Consider the following 23,948-nt stretch of genomic DNA (forward strand, 5'->3'; position numbering starts at 1 on the left):
AAATATCAGTTATAATCTGCACGGTTATAGTTTGTTCTTGCTTTGCCTCACAATGAGAAGCAGCATAGACACAAATGCTATTTGACATTTTTCCCAGCGTAAAATAAGAAGCATGTAAGATGTCACATGACCAAACCCCCACAGGCTGACTGAGGTGTCACATACTGCTGCTTCTACAAAACACCTACAGCCCTGTCCTATCCATTTAACTCACAAAATGTTTATTTTGTTGTGTCTTTCTTGCGTGAAGAGTATTTTTCCCAGCACCTCGGTGAATATGAGAATGTTCTCGGTGCCTTAGAAGACCTGAATATGTGCATACTGAAGGCCATGGACAAGACAAAGAAGGTATGATGATAAAAATGAAAGATAAACTTGCTTTTCTAATTTCTTTATGTCACTGTAGTAATAATAGTTGTATTCATTTATAATCAAGTATCTTCCAGACATACAATGTTGATTGTTTTAATTGGCATGTATCCCCGTGTATGTATACTGAAAGTTAAGCTGCTCACAAAAGTTACATAAGGTACCTGCATTTATTTCATAATAATGCATCATTTCTATTTAAAGTCTACCTTTTAAAAAGGTTTTTAAAAAAGAGCTATGTAAATGTCAATGGAGCAGAGGCAAATCTATAGTGTTAATAGAAGAGTATCGGTTTTAAACCTAAACAAATATAAGTCAGAATTGCAATGGGCAATTATTTATTTTTAACTTGTGTTTGTGTATATAATGGGAGGTTTGAATTTAAGTTTAAAACATCCAAAAGTTGTCAAGATTTTTCACAAAAAGCCAAGATTGGTGATGGCTCTAAGAAAACAAAGGGCTTCAAAGTCATCCTTAGGTTTCAGATGACTAGGAATGTGTGTTTAATGTTTCATGGCATATCATCAAATATTTGTTGGGATATTTGAGTTCTCACCAAAGCGGTGGATTTACTGATCTGCATAGACATCCCTTAGCTACCGTGGCTAACAATAACAGCAGTGCACCATCAGTAAAGCTTCATTGTGCACAACACAAGTAAATGAGTGAACTTTGATAAATGTTAATCTTAAATGTTTCGATCTGTTTTGATTTGATATGATACAGTTTGTGTAAATCAAAAGAAAATGCTACTTGCATCTGTTTAGATCTAATAATACGTTCTCATATCTGTACATTTATACTAATTTAAATCCCTGTGACACACAACCACACTGCTAAGAAGTAAACATCACAATGACATCTCATGCAGTGCACATAATGATAAAAAAGAGATGTTTGATTTTCTCAGTGAGGCTTAAACTCCATGCTGCAAATTTCTCCCAGCATGCTCCTCTGCTTCCTCTGATCTCCCATTAGTCAGATTTCCATTACAGAGCCAAAAAGAACAAGCCAGGGCTCATTCATGCTACTCAGTAACCCCCGAGAACAAAACATGTTGTGATTATTTTTGTGCTCGAAGCCAACGTAGATGAGGTTACCATAGAAATTCTGCTTTTGATCATGATTTGGAAAAAAGCTTTAGGTCGTTCTGATCTTACTGTAGAGATGTAGACGAGTACCTTTTAGATTATCCAAAAGGAGAGGGAAGGGATGACTAAGGCAAGCAGACAGAGATGAAGGTGAGGGTCAGACATAAAAGAGGACTGAAAGGAAATATGATGAGGAGAAATGATGTTAGGATGATAAAGAGAGGTGGCTTATTATTTCTGCAGGGAGAGGCTCTTTTTCTTTCCACCACCCTCGGTTTCTCCGCAGCATCTCATCTGGCACATATGACTGTGAATCTCAAATGGCCACTCATATCTGCACTTACGCAGACACGTCTCACTGTGGCTACTTCAGACACAGAGTGGGAATCAAACCGTTCATTTGCTGATGGTGTTTCTTCATTAGCAAAAAGAGAGGTAACACAATATGACATCCAACTTCAACATCTACAAACTGTGGGTCAAAAGATAAATGGCAACAGCAGATAATGACACGTAATTGAATTAGGAAAGACAGCAGTGAGCGGAGATCAAAACAAATTGTATCAAATAAAACAGGATTTCAAGAGACACACTTACGTATACATGAAGTTACCATTACTATAAATGAGAAACAACTTCCTTTAAATAACTAAAAGAGAGAGAGCGGATCTCTCTTGAAAGGTTTGTGAATCCCCAAACACATGTGCATTCATTTCTGCAAAGGAAATGAAACATTGATAGTTTTGTAATCCTTTTGCAATCTTTCATAAAGACCTCAACTATTGCCAAAATGAAATTGCACCTCAAATAATTTTCTGTTCTCAGAGAAAATAGAAGAGAGTTGGAAGTGAGTCAGCACGGAGAGGAAGCGGAGAAACAGCAGACGCAGCATGAAAGTGTATTGTTAGGTGTTGTCGACCTTACTGTGGACTTTTAAAAGTCTTTGTTCAGCCGTGATGAAGTGCACAGGAAACAGCCAGTCCCACAAATTCGGTTTTTACCATCCACGCACTCTGCAAGCTCACATGACTCAAATGACTCTGCACAAATTGGACAGAAGTGAGGAATTATTGACCAAGGCAATACGTCTGAAATCAAATTACAACATATACACACTCCGCGTATGTCCCCCCGTTCTGTTATAAAACAGTAAGAGACTGTATGCTTCATTTCTCCATTAGCAATTATTGGCTAGCAAGGAGGAGAACAGATGCTGCATTAAAAAGGCTCGAGCATCTCTGTTGAACTGTGTGTGAATGAGTGGATGTCAGGCTGTGGATGTGTGTGTGCATCTGTGAGTTGTTCCTCCTCTTTTTGCATTGGAGAGAGAATTGATGTGAGCTTATTTATGTACATGCTGATGTGGTGAAGGATTGTGAGTGTGCTTTTGTGTCATCAAACATCCGTGCACATGTGCGGGGGAGCTGGAACAAGATTGCGCCTCTAAATCAAAGCCAGGCACGTAAACGTATCTGTGCTGAGACACTCAGGGTTTAATTTTGCACAGATATTCCTGCCAAAGCTATTTACATGCTTTCTATACACAACCTCCCTCATTGTTCCACTCCAAACCATATGAGATCTCAGGTCTTTATCAGCTGCTGTCCTTACAAGTCCCAGTTTATTTTAGTGTAAAGCAAAATAGATACAATAACATAATTACAGCAAACACTGTGTTTGCATGTTAAAATACACATAACATCGGCACCATAGGCATTTTCAGTATGTGTTCAGTGGAGATTTACACATCACTCAATTAAAACAGCTTGCACCAAACAAACACCTGTATTGATGAGTTTGTTGTTTCTAAATAGTTGAAGGTGGTTTCTGCCAACTGTAGCTTAATTTACCAACTGACCATGCTAGCATTAGCTTGATATGCCCATTTTTAAGTAGGGGCAATGCTAACGGGTTATTCATCATCACAAAAAGATATAGCAAGAAAAAAACATATAATACATATACAGTATACAAGATAGTAAACATTATTAAGGGTTAAAAGATTACCACAAGTAAAGTAAGTATTGTATTAATCATGATGATATAAAGTGGCATTTTTATGTTTAAAAAAAAGACACAATATATTTCTATCTAAGAATTGTCATACAATATATATTTTTAGATGTTAGAAGACCAAAAACAGAGCTGAATATTTAAAAGACATTCATTAGGTGGTCAAAAACACGACTCAAAGGCACATTTAGCACAAAATGTGAGGTTTGTGAGACTGGGTGAATGTATAGGATTATAGTCCTGATTAAAGTGTTATTTGAGCAGCATTACACTACCTCCAACAATTAAATAATGTTACCTTTTGTACAACTAGAGATGAAAGATCAGAGATCAGGGCAAAGGCAAAAAAGGCAAAAACATCAGGCAGACCTTAAGCAGTTTAAAAAGACTGTGTGAGGCACACACACACACACACACACACACACACACACACAAACACCCACACACTCACAAAAAGATCACAGGAGGTAACCTGTGCTCCATGGCAGACAGGAGACTGACCTTTCCAATGTTGTCGTGAATGTCACTGAGTGAATGTGCGTTTGTGTGTGTGTGTGTGTGTGTGTGTGTGTGTGTGTGTGTGTGTGTGTGTGTGTGTGTGTGTGTGTGTGTGTGTGTGTGTGTGTGTGTGTGTGTGTGTGTGTGTGTGTGTGTGGTGTGTGTGTGTGTGTGTGTGTGTGTGTGTGTGTGTGGTGTGTTGTGCGTGCGTGTGCCCGAAAGTCATAATGTCAGGGGACCAAACAATACCTGTGAGCGTTTTCTTCTATGCGGCTCTGTAGAAACTAAGGATTTTGTGTATTTTTTATCGAGTTGCAGTTAATAATTCTCTGCACACACTGTTGAATCTTTGATCAGGTGTGGCTGTTGGAAAGACAGATGGGAGAAAACTAATGTATCTAATGATCTGCTCAGTATTCTGGAGAGCCACTCTCTCGCGGAAAGAATCAAGAAGCTGTAATGAATGTGTGTGTGCGCATGTGTTTGAGTGTGTGTGTGTGTGTGTGTGTGTGTGTGTGGTGTGTGTGTGTGTGTGTGTGTGTGTGTGTGTGTGTGTGTGTGTGTGTGTGTGTGTGTGTGTGTGTGTGTGTGTGTGTGTGGTGTGTGTGTTGTGTGTGTGTGTGTGTGTGTGTGTCCTATTCATTGTACTTTTAAAGACAAAGTAATTACCAAAAGCACTGAATTATATTTATTTTCCCATCTTTCTTTCTCTCACACACATAATCATATTCAATCATTAATATATTTATAATCTAACTCCCATTAGCATTATCTCAGTCATTGTTAGTCGAGTGTACAAATGGTCGCTGTGCTCAAAATGTTGGAGCAGGTGCTGCGTGCAAACAGCAGACTGTGTCGTATGGAGCATTGTTCCCTCTCCTTTGATTTGATCCAAAACATCACTCACACCTCCTGCTCCAGTCCGGGCATTACTAATGACGCCTCTCCAAAATGTCATTCTGTTTGATTTTTTTCCCTTCAGATTTCTGAACAAACACAACAGATGTCAAATTAACCATGATTTCCAAAATGACACATTGTGCCTTGGACTGAAATTATCGGTACAGGGGAAATGATGTGGCTTTGATTGAAGTGAAAAACATTTTCACCATAGAACGTGTCAACAGGTTGTCCACCAACACAGATAGCTGTTTGCACCAATCATAAACATGACTCGACACAATAATGTCATATAATTATAGTAATTATATCTATCCTTCAATTAGTGCTTTCAAATTTGCATCTGGGTCTGAAAATAATTGTTTTCCTGCTCAAAATACTATGGAATATTTGCTCATATGATTATATTTTCTAGTTTTTAGTTCCTATTTTATGGTATTTGTTAGAAAAATATCACTCGTCACCGGCTTGGTCTTCAATATCAGGATACATTTAATGGAAGTAGTCATCGCACACAGAGGTTGCGTGCAAATAGTTCCTAGAACAGTGTCCTTGACATGCCTTATATACAAGAATTACAGTCACAATATGCAGAATACCGGTTCAAAGCAGTACTTAGTTCAGATTAGCTAAGGCCTGCGTAAGCAATAAACATGACAGTCATATGCCTATCTCCATAGAGGCTGAATCATCATGTTAATCGTTGTCACATAGCTATCATATGCCTAAAACAGTGTGTCCTGACGCTCTTCTGTAATCATACATCCTGTTACGTACACAGCTACGTAGGGCCTTTGTTATCATGTGCTACTCTGATATTAGAAGAGTACATTCAGTATTTTCCCAACAGTATTTCTTACAGGCGAACTCCACTTTCAAATAGAGGTGGATTCAGGGTTATCTTGAAATGTCTTTGATTACTTCCAGGCACCTAAAGGATGAGCACATTTCAGCCTATAATATACCTAATTTGGACCAATCTTTTTTCAACATGTTATTTGTAAATCCCCAATCTTTATGAAAGTGCAGCACTACTGTATATCGCCTGAATAACCCTTTAAAGCAGGGGTGTCAAACTCAAATACACAGTTGGCCAAAATAAAAAAATGGGTACTAGTCGAGGGCCGAACTGGTTCAATGTTTATTGCAGAACTTATTGAAATGAACTCATTGCACATATTAAACCTGGAACTAACAAAGCTTAAATGATTGCCTATAAAAACAACATTAAATAATCAGTTGCAGTCATTTCTTATGGCTCTATCTGCAGAGTCATTTCTTATGATTACATTTTCCCACAGGCCAACAACAGCTTCAAAAAAACGATTTCCCTCAAAGAAAAAACCAAACATGCCCTGTTGTCGTGAGAGAAAAAGTGCAGAAAGAAACATCCATTGAAACTCAGTTTGCTGCTCTGTGATGCTAGTTCAAGCCAGATACTTGGCATCTCATCTTGGGTGCAAGGTCATCAATGTTTGGGGTCAGGCTCTGAGCGAAGGAACTCCTCAGGATGGAGTGAAGGTGTGCGTGCAATATGCCAGCGGGCCAGATCTAATAGTAATTAAAAATTATCCTGCAGGCCGAAATTAAATCCACCAAGGGCCTGATTTGGCCCCCGGGCCTTGACTTTGACACATGTGCTTTAAAGCAATGCAATCAACATCATTATTATATATCAGTTTAACACATTTGTTTGAGATTATTTGCTACAATGGCAAGGTTGACACACACACAACTATGAGTCAATAATAACATATTTGCTGAATTAGTCTAATGTCTGTATGGAGTCAAAAGAATTTTTACTGAATATTATGCACTCATTAATAGCTCCCCACTCTGCTTGCATGTACATTTTGAGCTGTCATCATCTTCCCTATTGAACCTGCTTTGTGCTTCTGTCTTCTCTTATCTATTTAAAGTGATCAAATACTATATAAGAGGCAGGTTTCAGCTGATAAGAGACTGCAGATTGTTCCTGTCTCCTCTTTTCTCCTCTCCCGCTGCTTATGTAATATTTCCTAGCTGACAGATCTGCTTGGCATCTTCTAATTAGCAGAGGAGGTCTGGGCATTGAGTGACTTTTGATTGCATGTGAAACATCTTTTCTTTTTATCATTCCTCCCACTCTGATTCCTCCACCTCCTTTTCTTCTCCTAATCGACAGGATTATCAGGAGTCCAGCCACCTTGAGCAGTTTGTGACCCGCTTCCTGCTGAAGGAGACAACCAATCAGCTTCACTCACTTCAAAGCTCTCTGGAGTGCGCCATGGAAACCACCGCCGAGCAGACTCGCCAGGAGAAGTAAGAACAAAATCTCACACATACAATTACTCCTTAAAACTTGGACAAATTGTATTGTACAATGGCACCTATAATTACAGCTCTCACATTTAGCCCGACAATTTTGTACAAACAGCACACACTAATTTACGTCCCACATTTAAGATTTAAATGATGCTTTCATCCAAGGTACTGCGCAACAGCAGGTTCATGTCCTTTTAAAAGGTCCTCTTCCAGCTAATTCAGCAATAGTTTTATAGATTTATAATCCTTTATATGTATTTGATCTCCTACCTGTGTGGACATATAAACATAGAATGAGAAATGTATGAATGGATTGTTAAGATTTTAAAGAAATAAACATGGAGGACAAAGAAACTGAAAATAGATATTCACTGCAGTTGTAAATAAATTGGCAAAATATCACAAGAACAACAATAGGACATTTTTTAACTTGATCTATCACACAATGTATTAAAGGTCCCCTATTATACTGTTTTTCATCAATATATTATAGGTCTCAGATATATACAAAACATGTCTCTGAAGTGTTTGGCTCGAAATACCAAACAGATCACCCATAATCCCCTCTGTTTCAGCCCTGTTTCAAAAGAGCTGATTCTCTGTCTGTTACTTTAGATGAAAATAAGGAGCCACTCCCCACATATATATATATATATATGAGATATTTGGTTAAAAAGAACACAATGGTGCTCTAGGAGGAGATTCAGGTGACAAGGTGTGGGGGGGGGGGTTACCTTGGTTGGTTATTGGCTAACGGTTACACAAGCCAAAAAATCGTTATGACATCATAAAGTGGCAAAAATCTGATTAGCTCATATAAATGGATCAGGACAAAAAGAGAGAGAATCTTTTCTCCTGAAACTTTGGGAATCTCTTTACACAGAGGAGACACATGTTTATGTATAAAAGACATGAAAAAGTGGATTTTACATAATAGGTGACCTTTAACTCACTTTGTAAATTAAAGTGAGATTCTAAAATGAACCCACCATGCAGATATTAACAACACTGTCTTCCCTCTAAACTTCGCAGAGCTTTCTCATAATTTCTCGACTCGTTTTGGTTCTTCTATCAACAACTTTACTGTTTTGGTTCCATCTTGGGGATCTCTTTCTCATTTCCTGTCACAGCAGGCAGCTAACAAACAAAGATATCAACTCACTTGGTACTAAGCCAGAATGACATGGAAGATGAGATAGTATCTGATTTACAGGAGCCAGGTGTACACAAACTCCAAATCAATGCTAATGTTTCTCTGTCTGCTGGATGTGTAAAAGGATTTGTTGAACTATAGGGAAAGAGTTAGCACTTACAGTTTTTTTGTTCTAAGACATAAAATATGTCAGCTAAAAACCCTCGAGAAAGTTGAGGCTTTTATGTGTTATAAAAAGGCAGTTTCTATGGTAAATGGCTGAATAGGACACCTAAACATTATCCCGAATAAGTATCCATCTGTAGCTTAGTGGTTGAAGTAATGTGAAGGTGGTGAAGTTCTAACACCCAATGTTAGTTCTTTACTTCTGGCAATTTTTATTTATGCTTAAAAAATCTTGAAAGTGGTGGGAACATTTAGTGCAAATAACATAAATATTTGTTTCGACAGAGCTTATTTTATAAATTCTGAGGTTGTGCGTGTCTGTGTGTGCATTTCTGTGTGTGCGCGTGTGTGTGTATTCCCTGCAGGTAAAGTCAATGTTCATGGTATATGCTATTTAAAGAATGGGGTGATGACGCAATCTCTTTTTTTTTTGCTTCACGTCCCCGGTCTCTGCTTTGAGCAGCAGCTTCCACAGCCGAGTGGTGATTTTCTGCCAATTTCTTACAGTTTTGACATGTTTTTTGGCAAAATGCAGTGTCCCTTTTCTCCCCATGACCATTTTTACACTAAATGATGGGCTTGGATAACATCTTCCGACAGCAACTTCCTTTTCTTTTCTCAAATCCTCTAAATGTTTCTTTCTCTATATTTTCCACTCATGTCATCTCGCAGTGTGACTGTCCCTCGCTCCCAGAGCAGCAGCCTCTCCACCAGCATCCTTTTCAATCACACTTGAATTATTCCCCCGTGCATCTGAATGCAACCACTCTGTTCCTCCAGACATCTAGAGGATGTGGCTGTTTCTCTGGTGGCTCTAAATTGGTTTCTGTGGTCATTTCTTGTATGTGTGAAGAGGACAAAGAGAAGCTGATTTGTAATAATAGGTGCATGGGATTGAACATGCAGCTTTGTATTCATAAGTTGTGCCGTTCACTTCAGAAGGGATATTGCATGTAATACGTTGTTATTTACCCTTTAGATTATTAGGGCCCGAGCACGGAGCGCTAGGACCCAACGGCGTCCTAGCACGAAGTGCGAGGCACCTATTGTTATTGGTGGAATTATTATTTTTCTGCCAGCGTTTCCTGTTTTTGAGGCCTTTAGGACGCTGACAAAGTTGTATAATTTTGCACGGACGCCATGACTGGTGAAAAATACATTATTCTGGAGTCAATGAGTTCAAATTGTCCAACGTGCTCGCTAGCGCCACCTATGAAAAACCCATTCGGAATACATTTACAAAGTCGCACCGTAACTCCAAATGACCTGAAATTTTGCACACATATCCGGGTGGACCTGCTCTACAAATAATCCTCTTGGAACCCTAAACTCCGCCTACATTTTTCTTCTTCTAAATTAGCATAATGTTCAAAACAGTGAAATATTCACTTAAATTTCAATTTTGTTTTTTTTACACTAACTTAGTGTACAGCATCCGTGGAGGGCCATACACATTACCCTAGGAGATGAGCATGTTCAAACGATAAATATTTCCGCCATGAATTAAAACGTACTCGCAAAAAGGCGGGGCATAGAAAAAAATGCTCATAACTCATAGGTTCAGTCTGTCTTGGGAAATATGCACACCAAAGCATTTTCATTTTGGACTATAGGGGGCGCCAAAAACAGCACCAATGTATAACTCAAGGGCAGATGGACTAATTTTTTTTTTTACACGTACTCTCGGGGTGACTACGAACTGAGATTTAAAGTGTCGCAACAAATGCAGAATGTGGGCGTGGCCTATACATTTAAAAAAAATGCGATAGCATAAAATGAGCTTCGGACGCAAAACTTGGGACACACGTCAGAGCCCAGGACCTTTTCGAGAATGTAAAAAAAAAACGTACATTTTCAAAAAAACTGCTCACTAGCGCCCCCTATTGTGTGGTAGTCACATCATTTCTCAGAACTTCACGAATTTTGGCACAGACATTCCTCATGGAATTGCGGACATATTTGTACATACATTCCATTAGCCCCCACCCCCCAAAAGTCGGCCATTATATGTGCATTTTTTATGCATTTTAAGCACATTCTTGCGCACTCCTCCTAGGGGAATGATCGAAAAATTCCAATCCAGGACATGTTCAGCCCCTATCCAATATGATACTTAATTGAGGAGCACATTTTTTGAAAAAATTACTCGTGGAGGTCGTAAGCTAACAGCGAATACACCATTTTTGACGATTTACATGTCGCAAATTACTCCAAACTACTCGGATATAGTTATTCCGATATTCACGAAACGCTGTATACATATTGCTATTATGATTGCACATATATTTCAAATTGCCTTCCATTAGCCCCGCCCCCCAGAAAGTCGGCCATTTTGAAAAATGTGCGTTTTTCAGCCATTTTACGCACGTTCTTGCGAACTCCTCCTAGGGGAATGATCAGAAACATTCCAATGCAGGACAGGTTTAGCCCCTATCCAATATGATACTTAATTGAGGAGCACATTTTTGAAAAATTACTCGTGGAGGTCGTAAGCTAACAGCGAATACACAATTTTTGAAGATTTACATGGCGCAAATTGCTCCAAACTGCTCGCATATAGTTTTTCCAATATTCACGAAACACTGTATACACATTACTATTATGATTGCACACATATTTCAAATTGCCTTCCATTAGCCCCGCTCCCCAAGAAGTTGGCCATTTTCAAAAATGTGCGTTTTTCATGCATTTTAAGCACATTCTTGCGAACTCCTCCTAGGGGAATGATCGGAAAAATTCCAATCCAGGACAAGTTCAGCCCCTATCCAATATGATGCTAAATTGCGAAGAAAATAGTTGCTAGCTCAAACGGGGAGCTCGTAAGCTAACGGAGAATGTACCATTTTTGACGATGTACATGTCACAAATTAATCCAAACTATACTACATTTCCATTTTTGGAAACCTTTACAAAGTGGCACCGTAACTCCAAATGACCTGAAATGTTGCCCACTTATTCGGGTGGACCTACTCTACATATTATGTCCTTGAACCTCAAAGCTCCACCTACTTCATTTTTTTTAAATTAGCATAATGTTAAAAACAGTGAAATATTACCTTACATTTCCATGTTATCTTTTTCAACGCCAAACTTAGTATACAGCATCAGTGGAGGGTCAGACACATTACCGTAGAAAATGAGCATGTTCAGTCGATAAATATGCCCGTCATTAATCTAAATGCGGGGCTTAGAAATAAATGCTCATAACTCCTAAACCACACACACACACACCGGCTCTGCTGGCGGCAAAATCAATTACAACAGACACCTATACACTCCACAACAGACACCTACTGACTGTACAACACACACATACAGCTCCTAAAGCATATAATGTAGATCAGGCTACAGCCCTTGTATATTTTATTATGTGAAGCACGATATGGTTTCATGAAAAATATCTACTGTTTACTTGTAGATATCTACTAAAGCATACAAATAAAGTGTGTAATGTAGGCCTGTTACATATATTATTGATGTTCTCACTGTAAACATCGCGTCACAATGAAAGCGGTTGTATTAAAAAAATAATAGCCTAACATCCAGGGGAAATGTGATTAGTGAGTAAACAAACGGTAAAGGGCAGAAAGTCTGATGCACATTTGATCATCTTGAATAACTTATAATCACAACGGGAACAGTTTGCAGAGCTGTGCTTCGTTGACAGAAGTCCAGCCATGCGTCACGCCTCTTTTAAACATCACTGTTGGCTGAAATCGTCTCAGGAGAATACTTCAGTGTACCCTCGGTTATAGCTCCTCTAGAGACACTCCTCTCTCCTCTAAATCAGTGTATCCTCGGTTATGGCTCCTACAGACAGCCTCCTCGATAATCGATCCTCGACGAGCCTTTAGAGAAATTTGTTTTCCTTCGAGACGGCGCGCCGACATCCGTTTCCGGGTCGCTGCCGGAGGACCTGGGAGTCTGGGACGTGAAAATCATATAATGAGAAACGGCTCATTTCCCAGGACTCGCGCGCGTCTGCTTGACGCCGGGACGACCGGCTGGCCTCCCCGACAGGCGCACGGACGCGAGGGCCCGCTCATCACTGCGCGCACAAGTGCGACCGCAGTTTTAATTATTATTATTATCCATCATTAATTTGCATCATTATTCATATTATTTCAGTAATCACTTTCTGGCTTTGACTCAGTCTCAGTATGCATAAAGGCTTCTGGAGTTACTTGATGATGCATAGGTTGCTGATCTTTGCTCTAATACTGATCTCAGACGGATTATAGTTATTAAAGCCGCTGCAAAGCCAAGAATATAGTATGACTCACTAAAACATCAACAGGGACCAGCCACCGATCCTCCTCCTCCATATAGCATTCATTTCACTGGAGCAATAATTATGCTGCCTGACTACCATATTCGGAAATGAGCATTTAAACATTATTAATACCAATATACTAAATGGTGTCACCTGAATCAACCTGCATTCCTCTTGGGAGAACTATTCTGAATTAGCTGACTGGGTTTTAGACCGATTAATAGTTTACTTACTCTTTATGATATGTAGCCTACTGTTTAGCTTAAACTAAAGGTGCTAAATACAAATGTGTGGATAAAAGCCATGGTTGCAAAATGGTATAGAAGTCTATGAGAAAATGATTTAACTGATTAATAATTCGTAGGCAGATGCTATTTGCACCCGGGTGAGTATAGTGAACAATGTTATTTGACGGTGTTAAAAAAGCCATGTTCTTTAAGGTTTTATTAAATATAACGAATATACAGCCTACATTGCAACATAGGCTACATACAATTATAAAAACCCTCGCTTCACTGCGATAAAGGTATAAATGATATGCACCCTGGTGAGTATAGTAAACAATGCAATAGGCCTCATAAGGATTTGGTGATAAAGGCTGGTGGTTGTTTTTCTGTGTTGAATAGCTGTTTTAATGTTTAATGTTTGTGCTTGACTATTTGCGCAAAACTCACACACACACACACACATATAAACGTGCATGTGCATTCAACTGCGCACTCACATCCTCTCGACACCCTTAGGACTTCTCAAAAATACAGGACTGAACAACTTGACATCACAAAACTAAATCTTAGGTGATGTTTCTCTGCGGCCGCACATACCTTCTTCCTAACATTAGCGTCACTGTCAGACCTCCACCACTTTCAACATCCATTCATGAAACTGTGTGCTTTGGACACCTGGTGCCATCTTGAATTGCTGTACAAAAAGGAAAGACAAATTACAAGTGAGCCGTTACATTTTCACTTTTGAGTTCATACAATGTTTACTTCCTGCTCAGGTTCTTTTCTGTGTCGGTAACAGAGAGTCAGCGGAGACCAAATCAAGTGTCAAGTGTTTTCTGGTACTGGTACTTACTACTCCACTACTTATTTTTCTGACGATTTTTTACTTTTACTTCTTACATTTTCAAAACAGGTTTGTTACTTTAGTTTTAATCTGTGTTTGGTAGCGTGATCATTATTATGTAGAGTCATTGGGTGCCTATTGATTTTAACACGATCCGTGTATCCATCATTTTCTGGTCTTCTCTAAAGAAGAGCGACCAATGAACACGTTGTCATGTTGCTGTTGTTCAGCATGGAAACATCCATTAGCTAACAATTACATTATTGTTCTATTAATATAAAGCAAGGTCAGGTACTCTTTAAAATAGTTGGTAGTTATGGGTACTTTTTACTTAAGTACATTTCGAAGCCCATACTTCTTTACTTCTACGAGTAAAGAAGTTTAGTCAGTACATCTACTTTTACCAGAGTATTTTTAAACACAAGTATCTTTACTTGTGTAAAGATTTTAACTATAATGCAAATGCAACAATGTAAAAAATTGTGTCTATGTCTAAAAATGTTTGATGCCTGATAAATATCTCTGTTGACTCCAGGCAGGGCCCTCTGAAGCCAGAGGTTTTGTCCATCCAGTGGTCGGGTCGCCGCTCCAATCGGAGGCTCCAGAGGAACAGCAGCCTGTCTCCCAACAACCCTCTCCTCAGTCTCGTCAATTCAGGTGGGTTCATATGTTCTGCTGTCTAAAGCTGAGTTTGTAGGAATAAATAATCAGTGCATCCTGTTTAATATTGAAGCGCTACACTCCTGAGTGGTGTTGTCTTGTAGCTGGCCGGGAGGTTAAAAGAGCTGCTCGGTCAGAGTCAGTGTGTCTCCACAGGACAGAGAGCCGAGCACAGGAGGGGGGAGGGAGGTCGTGAAGGTGTGAGAGAGAAACTGGAGTGTGAGACAGAGAGGGAGATTGAAGTGGAGAGTTGTGTTCTCATGTGCTGCTGGGTATAGCTCTAAAGCCTTAAAATGCTTTGGTACTTCCCCTGTGCTGCAGATAGAGGTTAAATGTGATGGAAGACCTCACTCTCAAATCACCGTGTGCTGCGGGTGTGATATGTCATTGTAAGTAAGACATTTATTTCATGACGCATACCAAGAGATGCAGTTTACAGCAAGATCACTCCCTGGCTTGTGATACACATTTGCAGTGTATTTATTGGTGAGTTTGTTTGTCTTGTGATGCAAGCACATATTTCATTTCAATATAAAAGGGAATGATTGGTACGTAAAGGGTCAGGGTTATAAAAAAAAACTTGACTTCAATTATGGTGGATGATGTATTATTAATTATTTGGTGAAGTAGAAGTACACTGATGGTGAGTTATCCAATAATGAATCACAAGTCATATCGAATAATTCCAGCTCTCAGTTTTATGGATAATGTTAAAGTTATGAGTCCAGGAAGAATTATTTGTTAAAGGTCCAAACACACCACACCGACATAAAAGCACAAGCAGCAACACAAAGAGTGACTGTTGCATCACCTGTCTGAGCCAAAAAGTAACACTTATACACACACTTTGACCTAAGAAAACAAGTAAACAAGTCATTACTTTAATAGACCAAACCTTTAGTGTTGTAGCATGTGGGGATTGCCCACAGTATTGAGTGTATTTAAGTAGCTTTGGGTCAAAGTGTCTAACAAGTGACATGTATGTAATACATGTTTCTTTAAAGCTGTTGTCACAATCAATGAGAAGACACATTCACTCTATCATCAGATTCACTTCTTGACCTTTTAACCACAGCTATTCTTTCCAGTGTTTCTATTTTCCCAGCTCCATTATTGTTTGTATTGGCAATTGTTTGCACACAGTCTTTTTTCCATTAACTTCCACTATAACACCAGTGGTGGTTGCTAGGAGATGTGTGCACCTCTTTAAAACTTTGATTTTATGCCTCAGGGCTTTTTTATTGAATGGCATGTTTTCAGGGTTGCGTTATATGAAAGGAAATCTTGAAATGCCCTCTGTGATGCCGTCACTATTTCCGAGGTGTTCGGTTGAAACAATCAATGGAGGAAGAGGAGTTTGAAATACGGTCGATGTAAGCAGCAACATTCCCTCGACCTTTGTTGTTCCCTCTGAGTGGCTTCCTGTCTGTGTCTATAGGTGTTTATGAAGAAGACAGCCAGTGGATGGTCCAGGTCAACAGGCTGCAGAGGCTCATCGACCGTCTAGAGAAAAAGGTTATCCTTCTATTTCCTCCTCCTGCCTCCTTCCTCTTCTTTCCATCTCAGTTCTTCCTCTCACTATCACGGCCATCTGGTCTTTACATTTATTTCTCAGAATAAACACTGATTAAGTGAACTTACATATTAACAAATGAACTCAACCACACCTCCCCGTACAAACACATACACACATATGTAGCGGTATGCGGGAGATATGGACTGCTTTCACACCTCTTAGAGCTACAATCTGCGTGTTTTGAACATCACATGGAAATATAAAATCTCATTCGATTAGTTTGATTGTCTGTTGTCAATTATTTGATTATTTTTTCGGACACATAATACATCTGGGAATAAGATTAATCTTAGGAGAAAGTTTAAAATATATACTTTTACTACACAGAGAGGTCATTTTGTCTTTTTATTTCTATTCTCTTTTTTTCTTGTGAATTACTGGCTGATAATTCTTTTTTAAGACTTTAACAATATTATATAAAACACAGGCAATAACATGACTCTTTATCTGAACAGTTGACAGTCTTCTCAACTCCCTGATATTTGTTTATCTTCACAAGTGATTTGATTGCTTTCTTGTGGTAATTACTTTCTTTCCATGTTGTTTGCTGACCAGCAGGTGATAATGATTTGAGCTGATTTCTGCCACTACAATAAATGCAAATGAGCACATTTTTAAGATTTAATAGCAAAACAACATGATGATTTGTGCAGGCACATACTAGAGGTAATATCTGAGCAACAAACCTCTACCTCTTGTGCCCAGACTGGTTCTCACTGTCCCTGTAGAAGGGAGTGGATCTTGGGCAGGCACTGACATTTGGAAACTATAAAAAGAAAAATGATCACATGGTCACCCTCGGTTCCTTTCATTTGTACCTTTCAAAACAGTCTGATCATTTTCGAACGTAACATTCTAATGGTTTGCATTTCTTCTGCTTCCAAGAGGCCGGTTATTAAGGGTTAAATACATTTAGTTAGCGTGCACAATGTGTCACTATCGGGCCATTGTATACATTTGTATCTGTTCTGCAGGAGATCCGCCTGGAGCCCGTTGAAGAGGAGGTGTTGGAGAGCAAATCGGTTAGTTTTCATTGACTTTAATTGACTTTTTTTCTGTTGCTGCTGCTGTGACCCTGTCTCTGTTCTCACATGGGAGATTTGTACTGATAATAACCACTCAGCAGTTGTCATAGCAACAGGAGGGCTGAAACCTGACTCCCTCTGCCACTCTCTTTCTTTGTAATATTTCTCTTAAAAACTCATTATTAGACGTACGTGTGAGCGACAGAGAGTTTATGAGTAAGCATGTCTGGGTATGTTCTAAAACATATATTTATGGATAAAACACTTTAATAACTCAACATACATGTGTGCATACCATGTGTGTAGACCTATACTGGCTACTTAAATATTCAAGGCTTGTGCTTGTTTACAGTGTGTGTATTTTTTTAATGTGTTTTATTCCCTGTGTAACCACTGCATCCTCATGCCAAAGCAAAGGGAGACTGTTATTTGTGCTCCCGCTTCATAGAGTATCACTCATTTCACGGCTGATAGACTCTGAATCCCTGACGACACAGCAGACACACTCAGGAGGATATCAGTGTGAGGTGGAAGAACATAGATAGTTAAATTGAGCTTCTTTTTTATAAATTACTTCCAAAAAAAGGAATCCTAACACCAATAATACCAGTAGTATTTTGGAAAATGATACAAAATTACATTATATTTAAGGCATGAAGATGGATACATATATATGTTACACAAATGAAAGGAGGTTTAGGTTACAGAGAGTAAAAAAGAAAAGTAAATGTGGGAGGTTAAGTTAAGTTGATGTTTTTAATGCTTCTCCGATCTGTAAATTAGAGGTGAACTGTGTTTTTAGTGCTGATGAGCTTATCTCCATGTTTGACTTGACATGTACCCTAATACTGGATTATGTTGCTCCTTTTACGCTTAGAAAGTTCTCTCAGAGCCGTGGCTCAATTACTGTACTCGTGCTCTCAGACGTGCTTGCAGGCGTGCAGAGAGAAAATGGAAAAGGGATAAACTCCATGTCTCCTTAGAAATCCTTCGTGCTTGCCTTTCCGACTACCAGACGGCAGTCAAGGCAGCCAAAACAGAGCACATTTCTCTGTTGATCTCCAAAAACAGCCATAAACCTCAGGTTCTTTTTAATGTCCTCAACTCGATCATTAATCCCTGTGATGTTTCTCCAATTGTGCCATTGACTACTCTCTGTGATAAGTTTCTTACATTTTTTATTGAAAAAGTATCTGCGCTTAGGCTAGCCCACACTAGTGCTACCCCAGATCCTGCTCCTTTTCTGTGCCCTGCTGTCCTCGACCACTTTGAGCCTGTATCCATCTCTTCTCTCTCGGATGTAGTCAAGCACCTGCAGCCGACAAACTGCACCTCAGACAGCATTCCCTCTCGCCTTCTCAGAGACGTCTTCGAATCAGTTGGAGCAAGTATTTTATTACTTATAAATACCTCTCTTAGCTCAGGATGTGTCCCAGCTGCCTTCAAACATGCCGTGGTCCAGCCACTACTTAAAAAGAAAAATCTCGACCCCTCCATTCTCGCAAATTTTAGGCCCATCTCCCAGCTACCTTTTTTATCTAAAGCCTTGGAGCGAGTAGTCTACGCCCAGCTGCAATCTTTTTTTAACCACACATGGCATCCACGAAAAGTTTCAGTCTGGCTTCAAACCCATGCACAGCACTGAAACAGCCCTTTTAAGAGTTTTTAATGATCTGCTCCTAGCCGCCGACTCAGGTAGCCCAGCTGTCCTGGTGCTGTTAGACCTGACAGCTGCCTTCGACACTGTGGACCATAGCATCCTGTTGTCACGGCTTTAACAGTCCGCAGGCATCACAGGCTCTGCCCTTGCATGGTTCAGGTCCTACCTGACGGACCGCAGCTTCTCAGTGCAGCTAGGTGCCGTCTCCTCTGCCAAAGCCCCTCTTACCTGTGGGGTTCCCCAAGGCTCGATTCTGGGCCCCATTCTTTTTCTACTGTACATACTTCCCCTAGGTTTTAATTGAACTATTCACATCTTAAACTGCACTGTAACTTTGATCCATGTCTTTGATCCATGTACTTTTTTCTTTTAATGTTTAATTGACTGCACTGTAACTTTTATCCATGTATTTTTTCTTTTAATGTTTATTTTATTAGCTTTTCTTTTTAATGACTGATTTTAAATGCCATTTTCTTAATCTCTTTCATTTTTTGTAAAGCACTTTGTATTGCCTTGTGTTGAAAAGTGCTATATAAATAAACTTGCCTTGCCTTGCCTTGCCTAGGTTAAATTCTCACAAAACACAACATCCCCTTCCACTGCCGACAATGTACAGATCTATCTGCCACTCAATTCAAATGTCAACTCATTACAGCTATTGATGGACTGCTTAGCAGAGATCAAATCCTGGCTGAGCCAAAATGTCCTCAACCTCAATGAGAGCAAGACTGAGGTTATCTTTTTTGGACCCCAACCTCCAGCCTCCCAGGTTGATATTCTGGGCTCCCTCAAAAATAATATCCTCCCCTCTGTCACGAACCTTGGAGTGACCTTCAATAGCGCTTTTAAATTTGAAAAGCAGGTCAGCAGCGTAGTCAAAACCTGCTTTTTTAAAACTGACTGTTGGCCAAGACCAAGTCGTTTTTATCTTTTAAAGACCTGGATAGGGTTATTAACGCCTTTGTTACCTCGAGGTTGGATTACTGCAATGCTCTGTACGTGGGTATAGACCAGGCGTCAATTAAACACCTGCAGCTAGTGCAGAACGCAGCTGCACGTCTACTTACTGGCCACAAAAAGCGTGACCACATCCACCCCAATTCTGGCCTCACTGCACTGGCTTCCAAAACGGTTCCGAATTGATTTTAAACTCCTTTTATTTGTTTTTAAAGCACTAAATGGGCTGGCTCCGGCCTATATAGCTGAACTCCTCCAGCGCTACACCCCAGCCAGAGCTTTAAGGTCTGCTGACCAGCTGCTGCTGATAGTGCCCAAGACCAGGCTCAAAACCCGAGGGCACCGAGCTTTCGCAGCAGCTGGCCCCAGGCTCTGGAACACTCTGCCCCTCCATGTGAGGTCGGCCCAGACCCTGGGTTTTTTTTAATCTACTCTTAAAACACACTTCTTCTCCCTGGCCTTTTAGTCAGAGCGGAGCACGACTCCTGACTTTTCCCTGTGTTTTTTATATATCTGTTGTAATTTATTGTCTTTTATTGTGATTGTAGTAATATGCTTTTATGTGATTGTAGTATTTATTACTAGTACAGCACTTTGGCCCAACCAAAAATCTCTTTTAAATGTGCTTTATAAATAAACTTTGATTTGATTTGATAAGTTGCCATTTCACATACAGTATTAATGGGGCCCTATTGTTCTCATTTTAGGGTTTCATAATCGTCAAATAAACATTATTTGAGTTAGATCGCAAACATAGTCTGAATCAGGTTTAGCTTGTTTAACCAAAACAGATGTATGTCTCAGAAACACAAACACAGTCTGACAGTAACAGAGTGCAGATGAGAGATTTTGTATTCTGTTATAGAGAGAATAGTTCACGTGGAACCATTCATTTCACATTCACTTGTAAAATCAATAGTTCGTTTTACAATATTTTACCAGAATTATCATATTACAGTAACACAAATTATATCATGCTTATAAATACTCAATTGAAGAGTCATGTCCCATCATGCAGACATCTGAGTGAGTGAATTAATCAATATGTAATTGGTGTGTGTCACTGGGAATACATGTGGTGCTGAGAGTAAATCACACGTGTGTGTGTGTGTGTGTGTGTGTGTGTGCGTGCGTGCGTGCGTGCATGCGTGCGTGCGTGCATGCGTGCGTGTGTAATGAATGAGTGTCTCCCCTACTGTGTGTGCGCATGTGTGTGTTTGTGTGCGTGTGTTTCTCCCAAAGTAACAAGTGTGAGAGAACATCCTCAGGCATTTTATCAGTCACACACAGTAAACACGCACACGCACACACACACGCACACGCACACACACACACACACAACTAGGCTAACAAGCAGACCATTCACTTCCTGTTCCCATCAGCCCTTCTGCCTCTGTCACAAACCTCCGCCGCAGGAAATGATTAGCAGGTTTTTTATTGTTATGATTATAGAAAGTCTCCTTGTTTCTCGTTTCCTGTCGTTGTATGTTCTGATACTAAAATATTTAATTTTAAGAGTGAGGAAATGTATCCCTGTCAGTATTTCTGATGGTCCTCCTCCGGCTCCAAATAGACTTTCTCTCCACCAGAAGCAAAACATGACCTTCTGACTGCAGTGACATAACACGTGTGTTTGTGTGTGTGTGTGTGTGTGTGTGTGTGTGTGTGTGTGTGTGTGTGTGTGTGTGTGTGTGTGTGTGTGTGTGTGTGTGTGTGTGTGTGTGTGTGTGTGTGTGTGTGTGTTGTGTTTTCTGTCTACACAGCACATCCTGATAGTCCAGAGGCAGCTGTCGGTGCTGGAGGACGAGCTGGAGGAGTTTCGTTTGGCTCTCAGACACGTACATGGACTGTGCCTGCGCCCAGACTGGATGTCTACAGTACAGTTCATATTATCTCTGTTCACTTTTGTATCACTAGGGATTTAGGACATGATGACGTGTGTATTTTTAACAGTCTTTGAAATATGCTTTACAAAGAGCAAACATGTGAATAAAAGATGCCTTCAAAAGGAAAAAGTATAAACAGTCCTCACAGAACAGTAAATGTATCTAGCATTTAAATAGGATATTATCTGTACACACATTTATTGCAATCATAAATAAAGGAATTACGCCACACAGGATGCAAATTGTCTGCTCACAGTCAGAGCGTGGAAACATTTCAGACGGAGAGGCAGTTCTCGGGGACATAATGTGGCACACTATTTAGTGATTGCGTGACTTGTGTTCTCCCCTGTTTTGCATTTCGCAGCATCGCAGTTCAGCGTCTTGCAAATGAATCACGCTTCATTCTCTATGAATTCTGGGAGCACAACAACGTGTGGAAGAAGTAAGTATTCACCTGCACACTATGCATCATGAATAGTTCAGCGTGGTCTGCTAAAAGAAAAACAGAGAGAAGTTTAGTGAAGATTTTATGCTTTAATGAAATGAAGTAAAGTATTATAGCAGCAGCAGGACAGAGAGGAATTCATGAAACTTGACTTTATATTTGTATCTGAGGTAGTCTAATGGCCATGTCTAGTTTGTTATTTCCATAATAGACATTCAAAATTAACTTAATGTCTCAATGATACCAAAATACTACGTGCTAGAACTTTACGGATAAATATTCTCTTTCAGAGGGGAAAGAAAACATATATATATATATTTAAATGCCCTTTGTTGAATATGACAATTTATCCCAACATGCAAGAAAATGCAGATTAGTGCACACAACCTACAAGTATTTTACTCATAACATTCAAAGTTTGGTAAAAATCGGAGTAAAATCCTCGATAATTTAATTCTTTAAGATCACTTTTATGTGTGAGAATAAATCGTTTATTTACTTTTTTTGAATAGCAAAATTGTTTCATGAATACGTAGATTTACAAACTACTGAAGACATCTGTAGGCCTATGCATCTTCTCTATGGATAGAGTGATAGAGTCTGTCTGTTTCCTCTGCACAGTCACCTGCAGACCAACTACAGTAAGACCTTCCAGAGGGGCAACGTGGATTTCCTGGAAACCCCTGAGAGCCTAAGCACCATGTTGGTTCCTGGTAAGAGCATTCATTAACGCTCCTGCTGATTCTCCACTGGCTTCACTCAAACACATCACATCCAACAAGATCAAGATAATATTCACCTGACTGGTCTTACACTTTTAAAGGGTAAACTCTTCAGCCTCAGGTGCCCTTTGGTACGTAACGTCTATCATCAATCACAAGACAAGCAGTGCAGACAAATGATCCTCAAAGACATTAGAGCGTCATTTTGAAGTCTTTTTTTCCAGTCAGGATGAAAAGTTTTCAAATAAACCAAAATGTTTGCTTCGAGATTGATTTGAGTATTACGTCTGTTAAATGTGCTTCGATGAAATGCTTCAATAAGCAGATAAACAATGTATGATTTGGATAGATTTGAGCTTAATGGTTTATTATTTACCTTGGGAGCAGTTTAACCAAGTATACAATAAAAAAAAAACAGAAATAAAAATGAAGCCCTTTTCTTGCTAAAGCGTTCCCGCTAAGGGTTTCTTCGTGATGATGTTCATTAGTTAATTAAAAAAGGAAATGTGTTTATATAACTTAAAGTTACCAATAGCAGTTATATTACTTTAAGCTACAATCTAACGTTTGTCTTTCTCCATCTAAACTGGGAAACTCTAGGGAAATGCCATGAGATGTGCTTGGTGTGTCAAATGATATCAGACCATTAGAAGGCCTTCTCAGTTTGTTGTTGATATGTTTGTGTTATTTCTCCTCCATCATTACATCAATTGATCCTAATTCTGCCTAACAAGCATCATTACCCTCTTCATTAAACCAGCCACTAGCAGCACAGAGGGCAAGCGAACATATTTGTCATGACATACCGGACACACAAATACACAAAATACACACAGTGGCAGAGGATAGCATGTTCAGTGTCTCATTAAAATCCTGCTTCTACTCCTCCAGCCTCATGGTGGGTCCTCACAACAACAACTGAAGATGGGATGAGAAACCATTACAGATCCTAACTGATGGGAAAAACCTGCCGACACCACACACACACACACCACCCACACACACACACACACACCACACACACACACACACACACAAACACACACACACACACACACACACACACACACACACACACACACACACACCACACACACAGTAACTCGTGAAGTTATGGTTATTAGTATTTATGACCTTTATTTTCCTTCATAGTTTTATATTTTAGTCTGAAATAGTCCAT

The 23,948-nt window shown here is 39.6% G+C and overlaps 1 protein-coding gene across 1 annotated transcript in view; it reads left to right on the forward strand.

The window, feature by feature from the left end:
• Positions 1-23,942, forward strand: part of necab1 (N-terminal EF-hand calcium binding protein 1) — a 45,440-nt gene extending 21,498 nt beyond the window's left edge. The window contains 11 exon segments of the mRNA XM_034198566.1: positions 251-348; positions 7,036-7,172; positions 14,373-14,494; positions 15,936-16,012; positions 17,048-17,095; positions 21,479-21,553; positions 21,555-21,592; positions 21,966-22,043; positions 22,668-22,759; positions 23,660-23,745; positions 23,807-23,942. Of these exon segments, the coding sequence (XP_034054457.1) occupies positions 251-348; positions 7,036-7,172; positions 14,373-14,494; positions 15,936-16,012; positions 17,048-17,095; positions 21,479-21,553; positions 21,555-21,592; positions 21,966-22,043; positions 22,668-22,759; positions 23,660-23,721 (827 nt within the window). The 3' untranslated portion in view covers positions 23,722-23,745; positions 23,807-23,942.
• Positions 23,943-23,948: the final 6 nt, after the last annotated feature.

This window comes from Gymnodraco acuticeps, unplaced genomic scaffold (assembly GCF_902827175.1).
Source record: "Gymnodraco acuticeps unplaced genomic scaffold, fGymAcu1.1, whole genome shotgun sequence".
Taxonomy (NCBI): Eukaryota; Metazoa; Chordata; class Actinopteri; order Perciformes; family Bathydraconidae; genus Gymnodraco; species Gymnodraco acuticeps.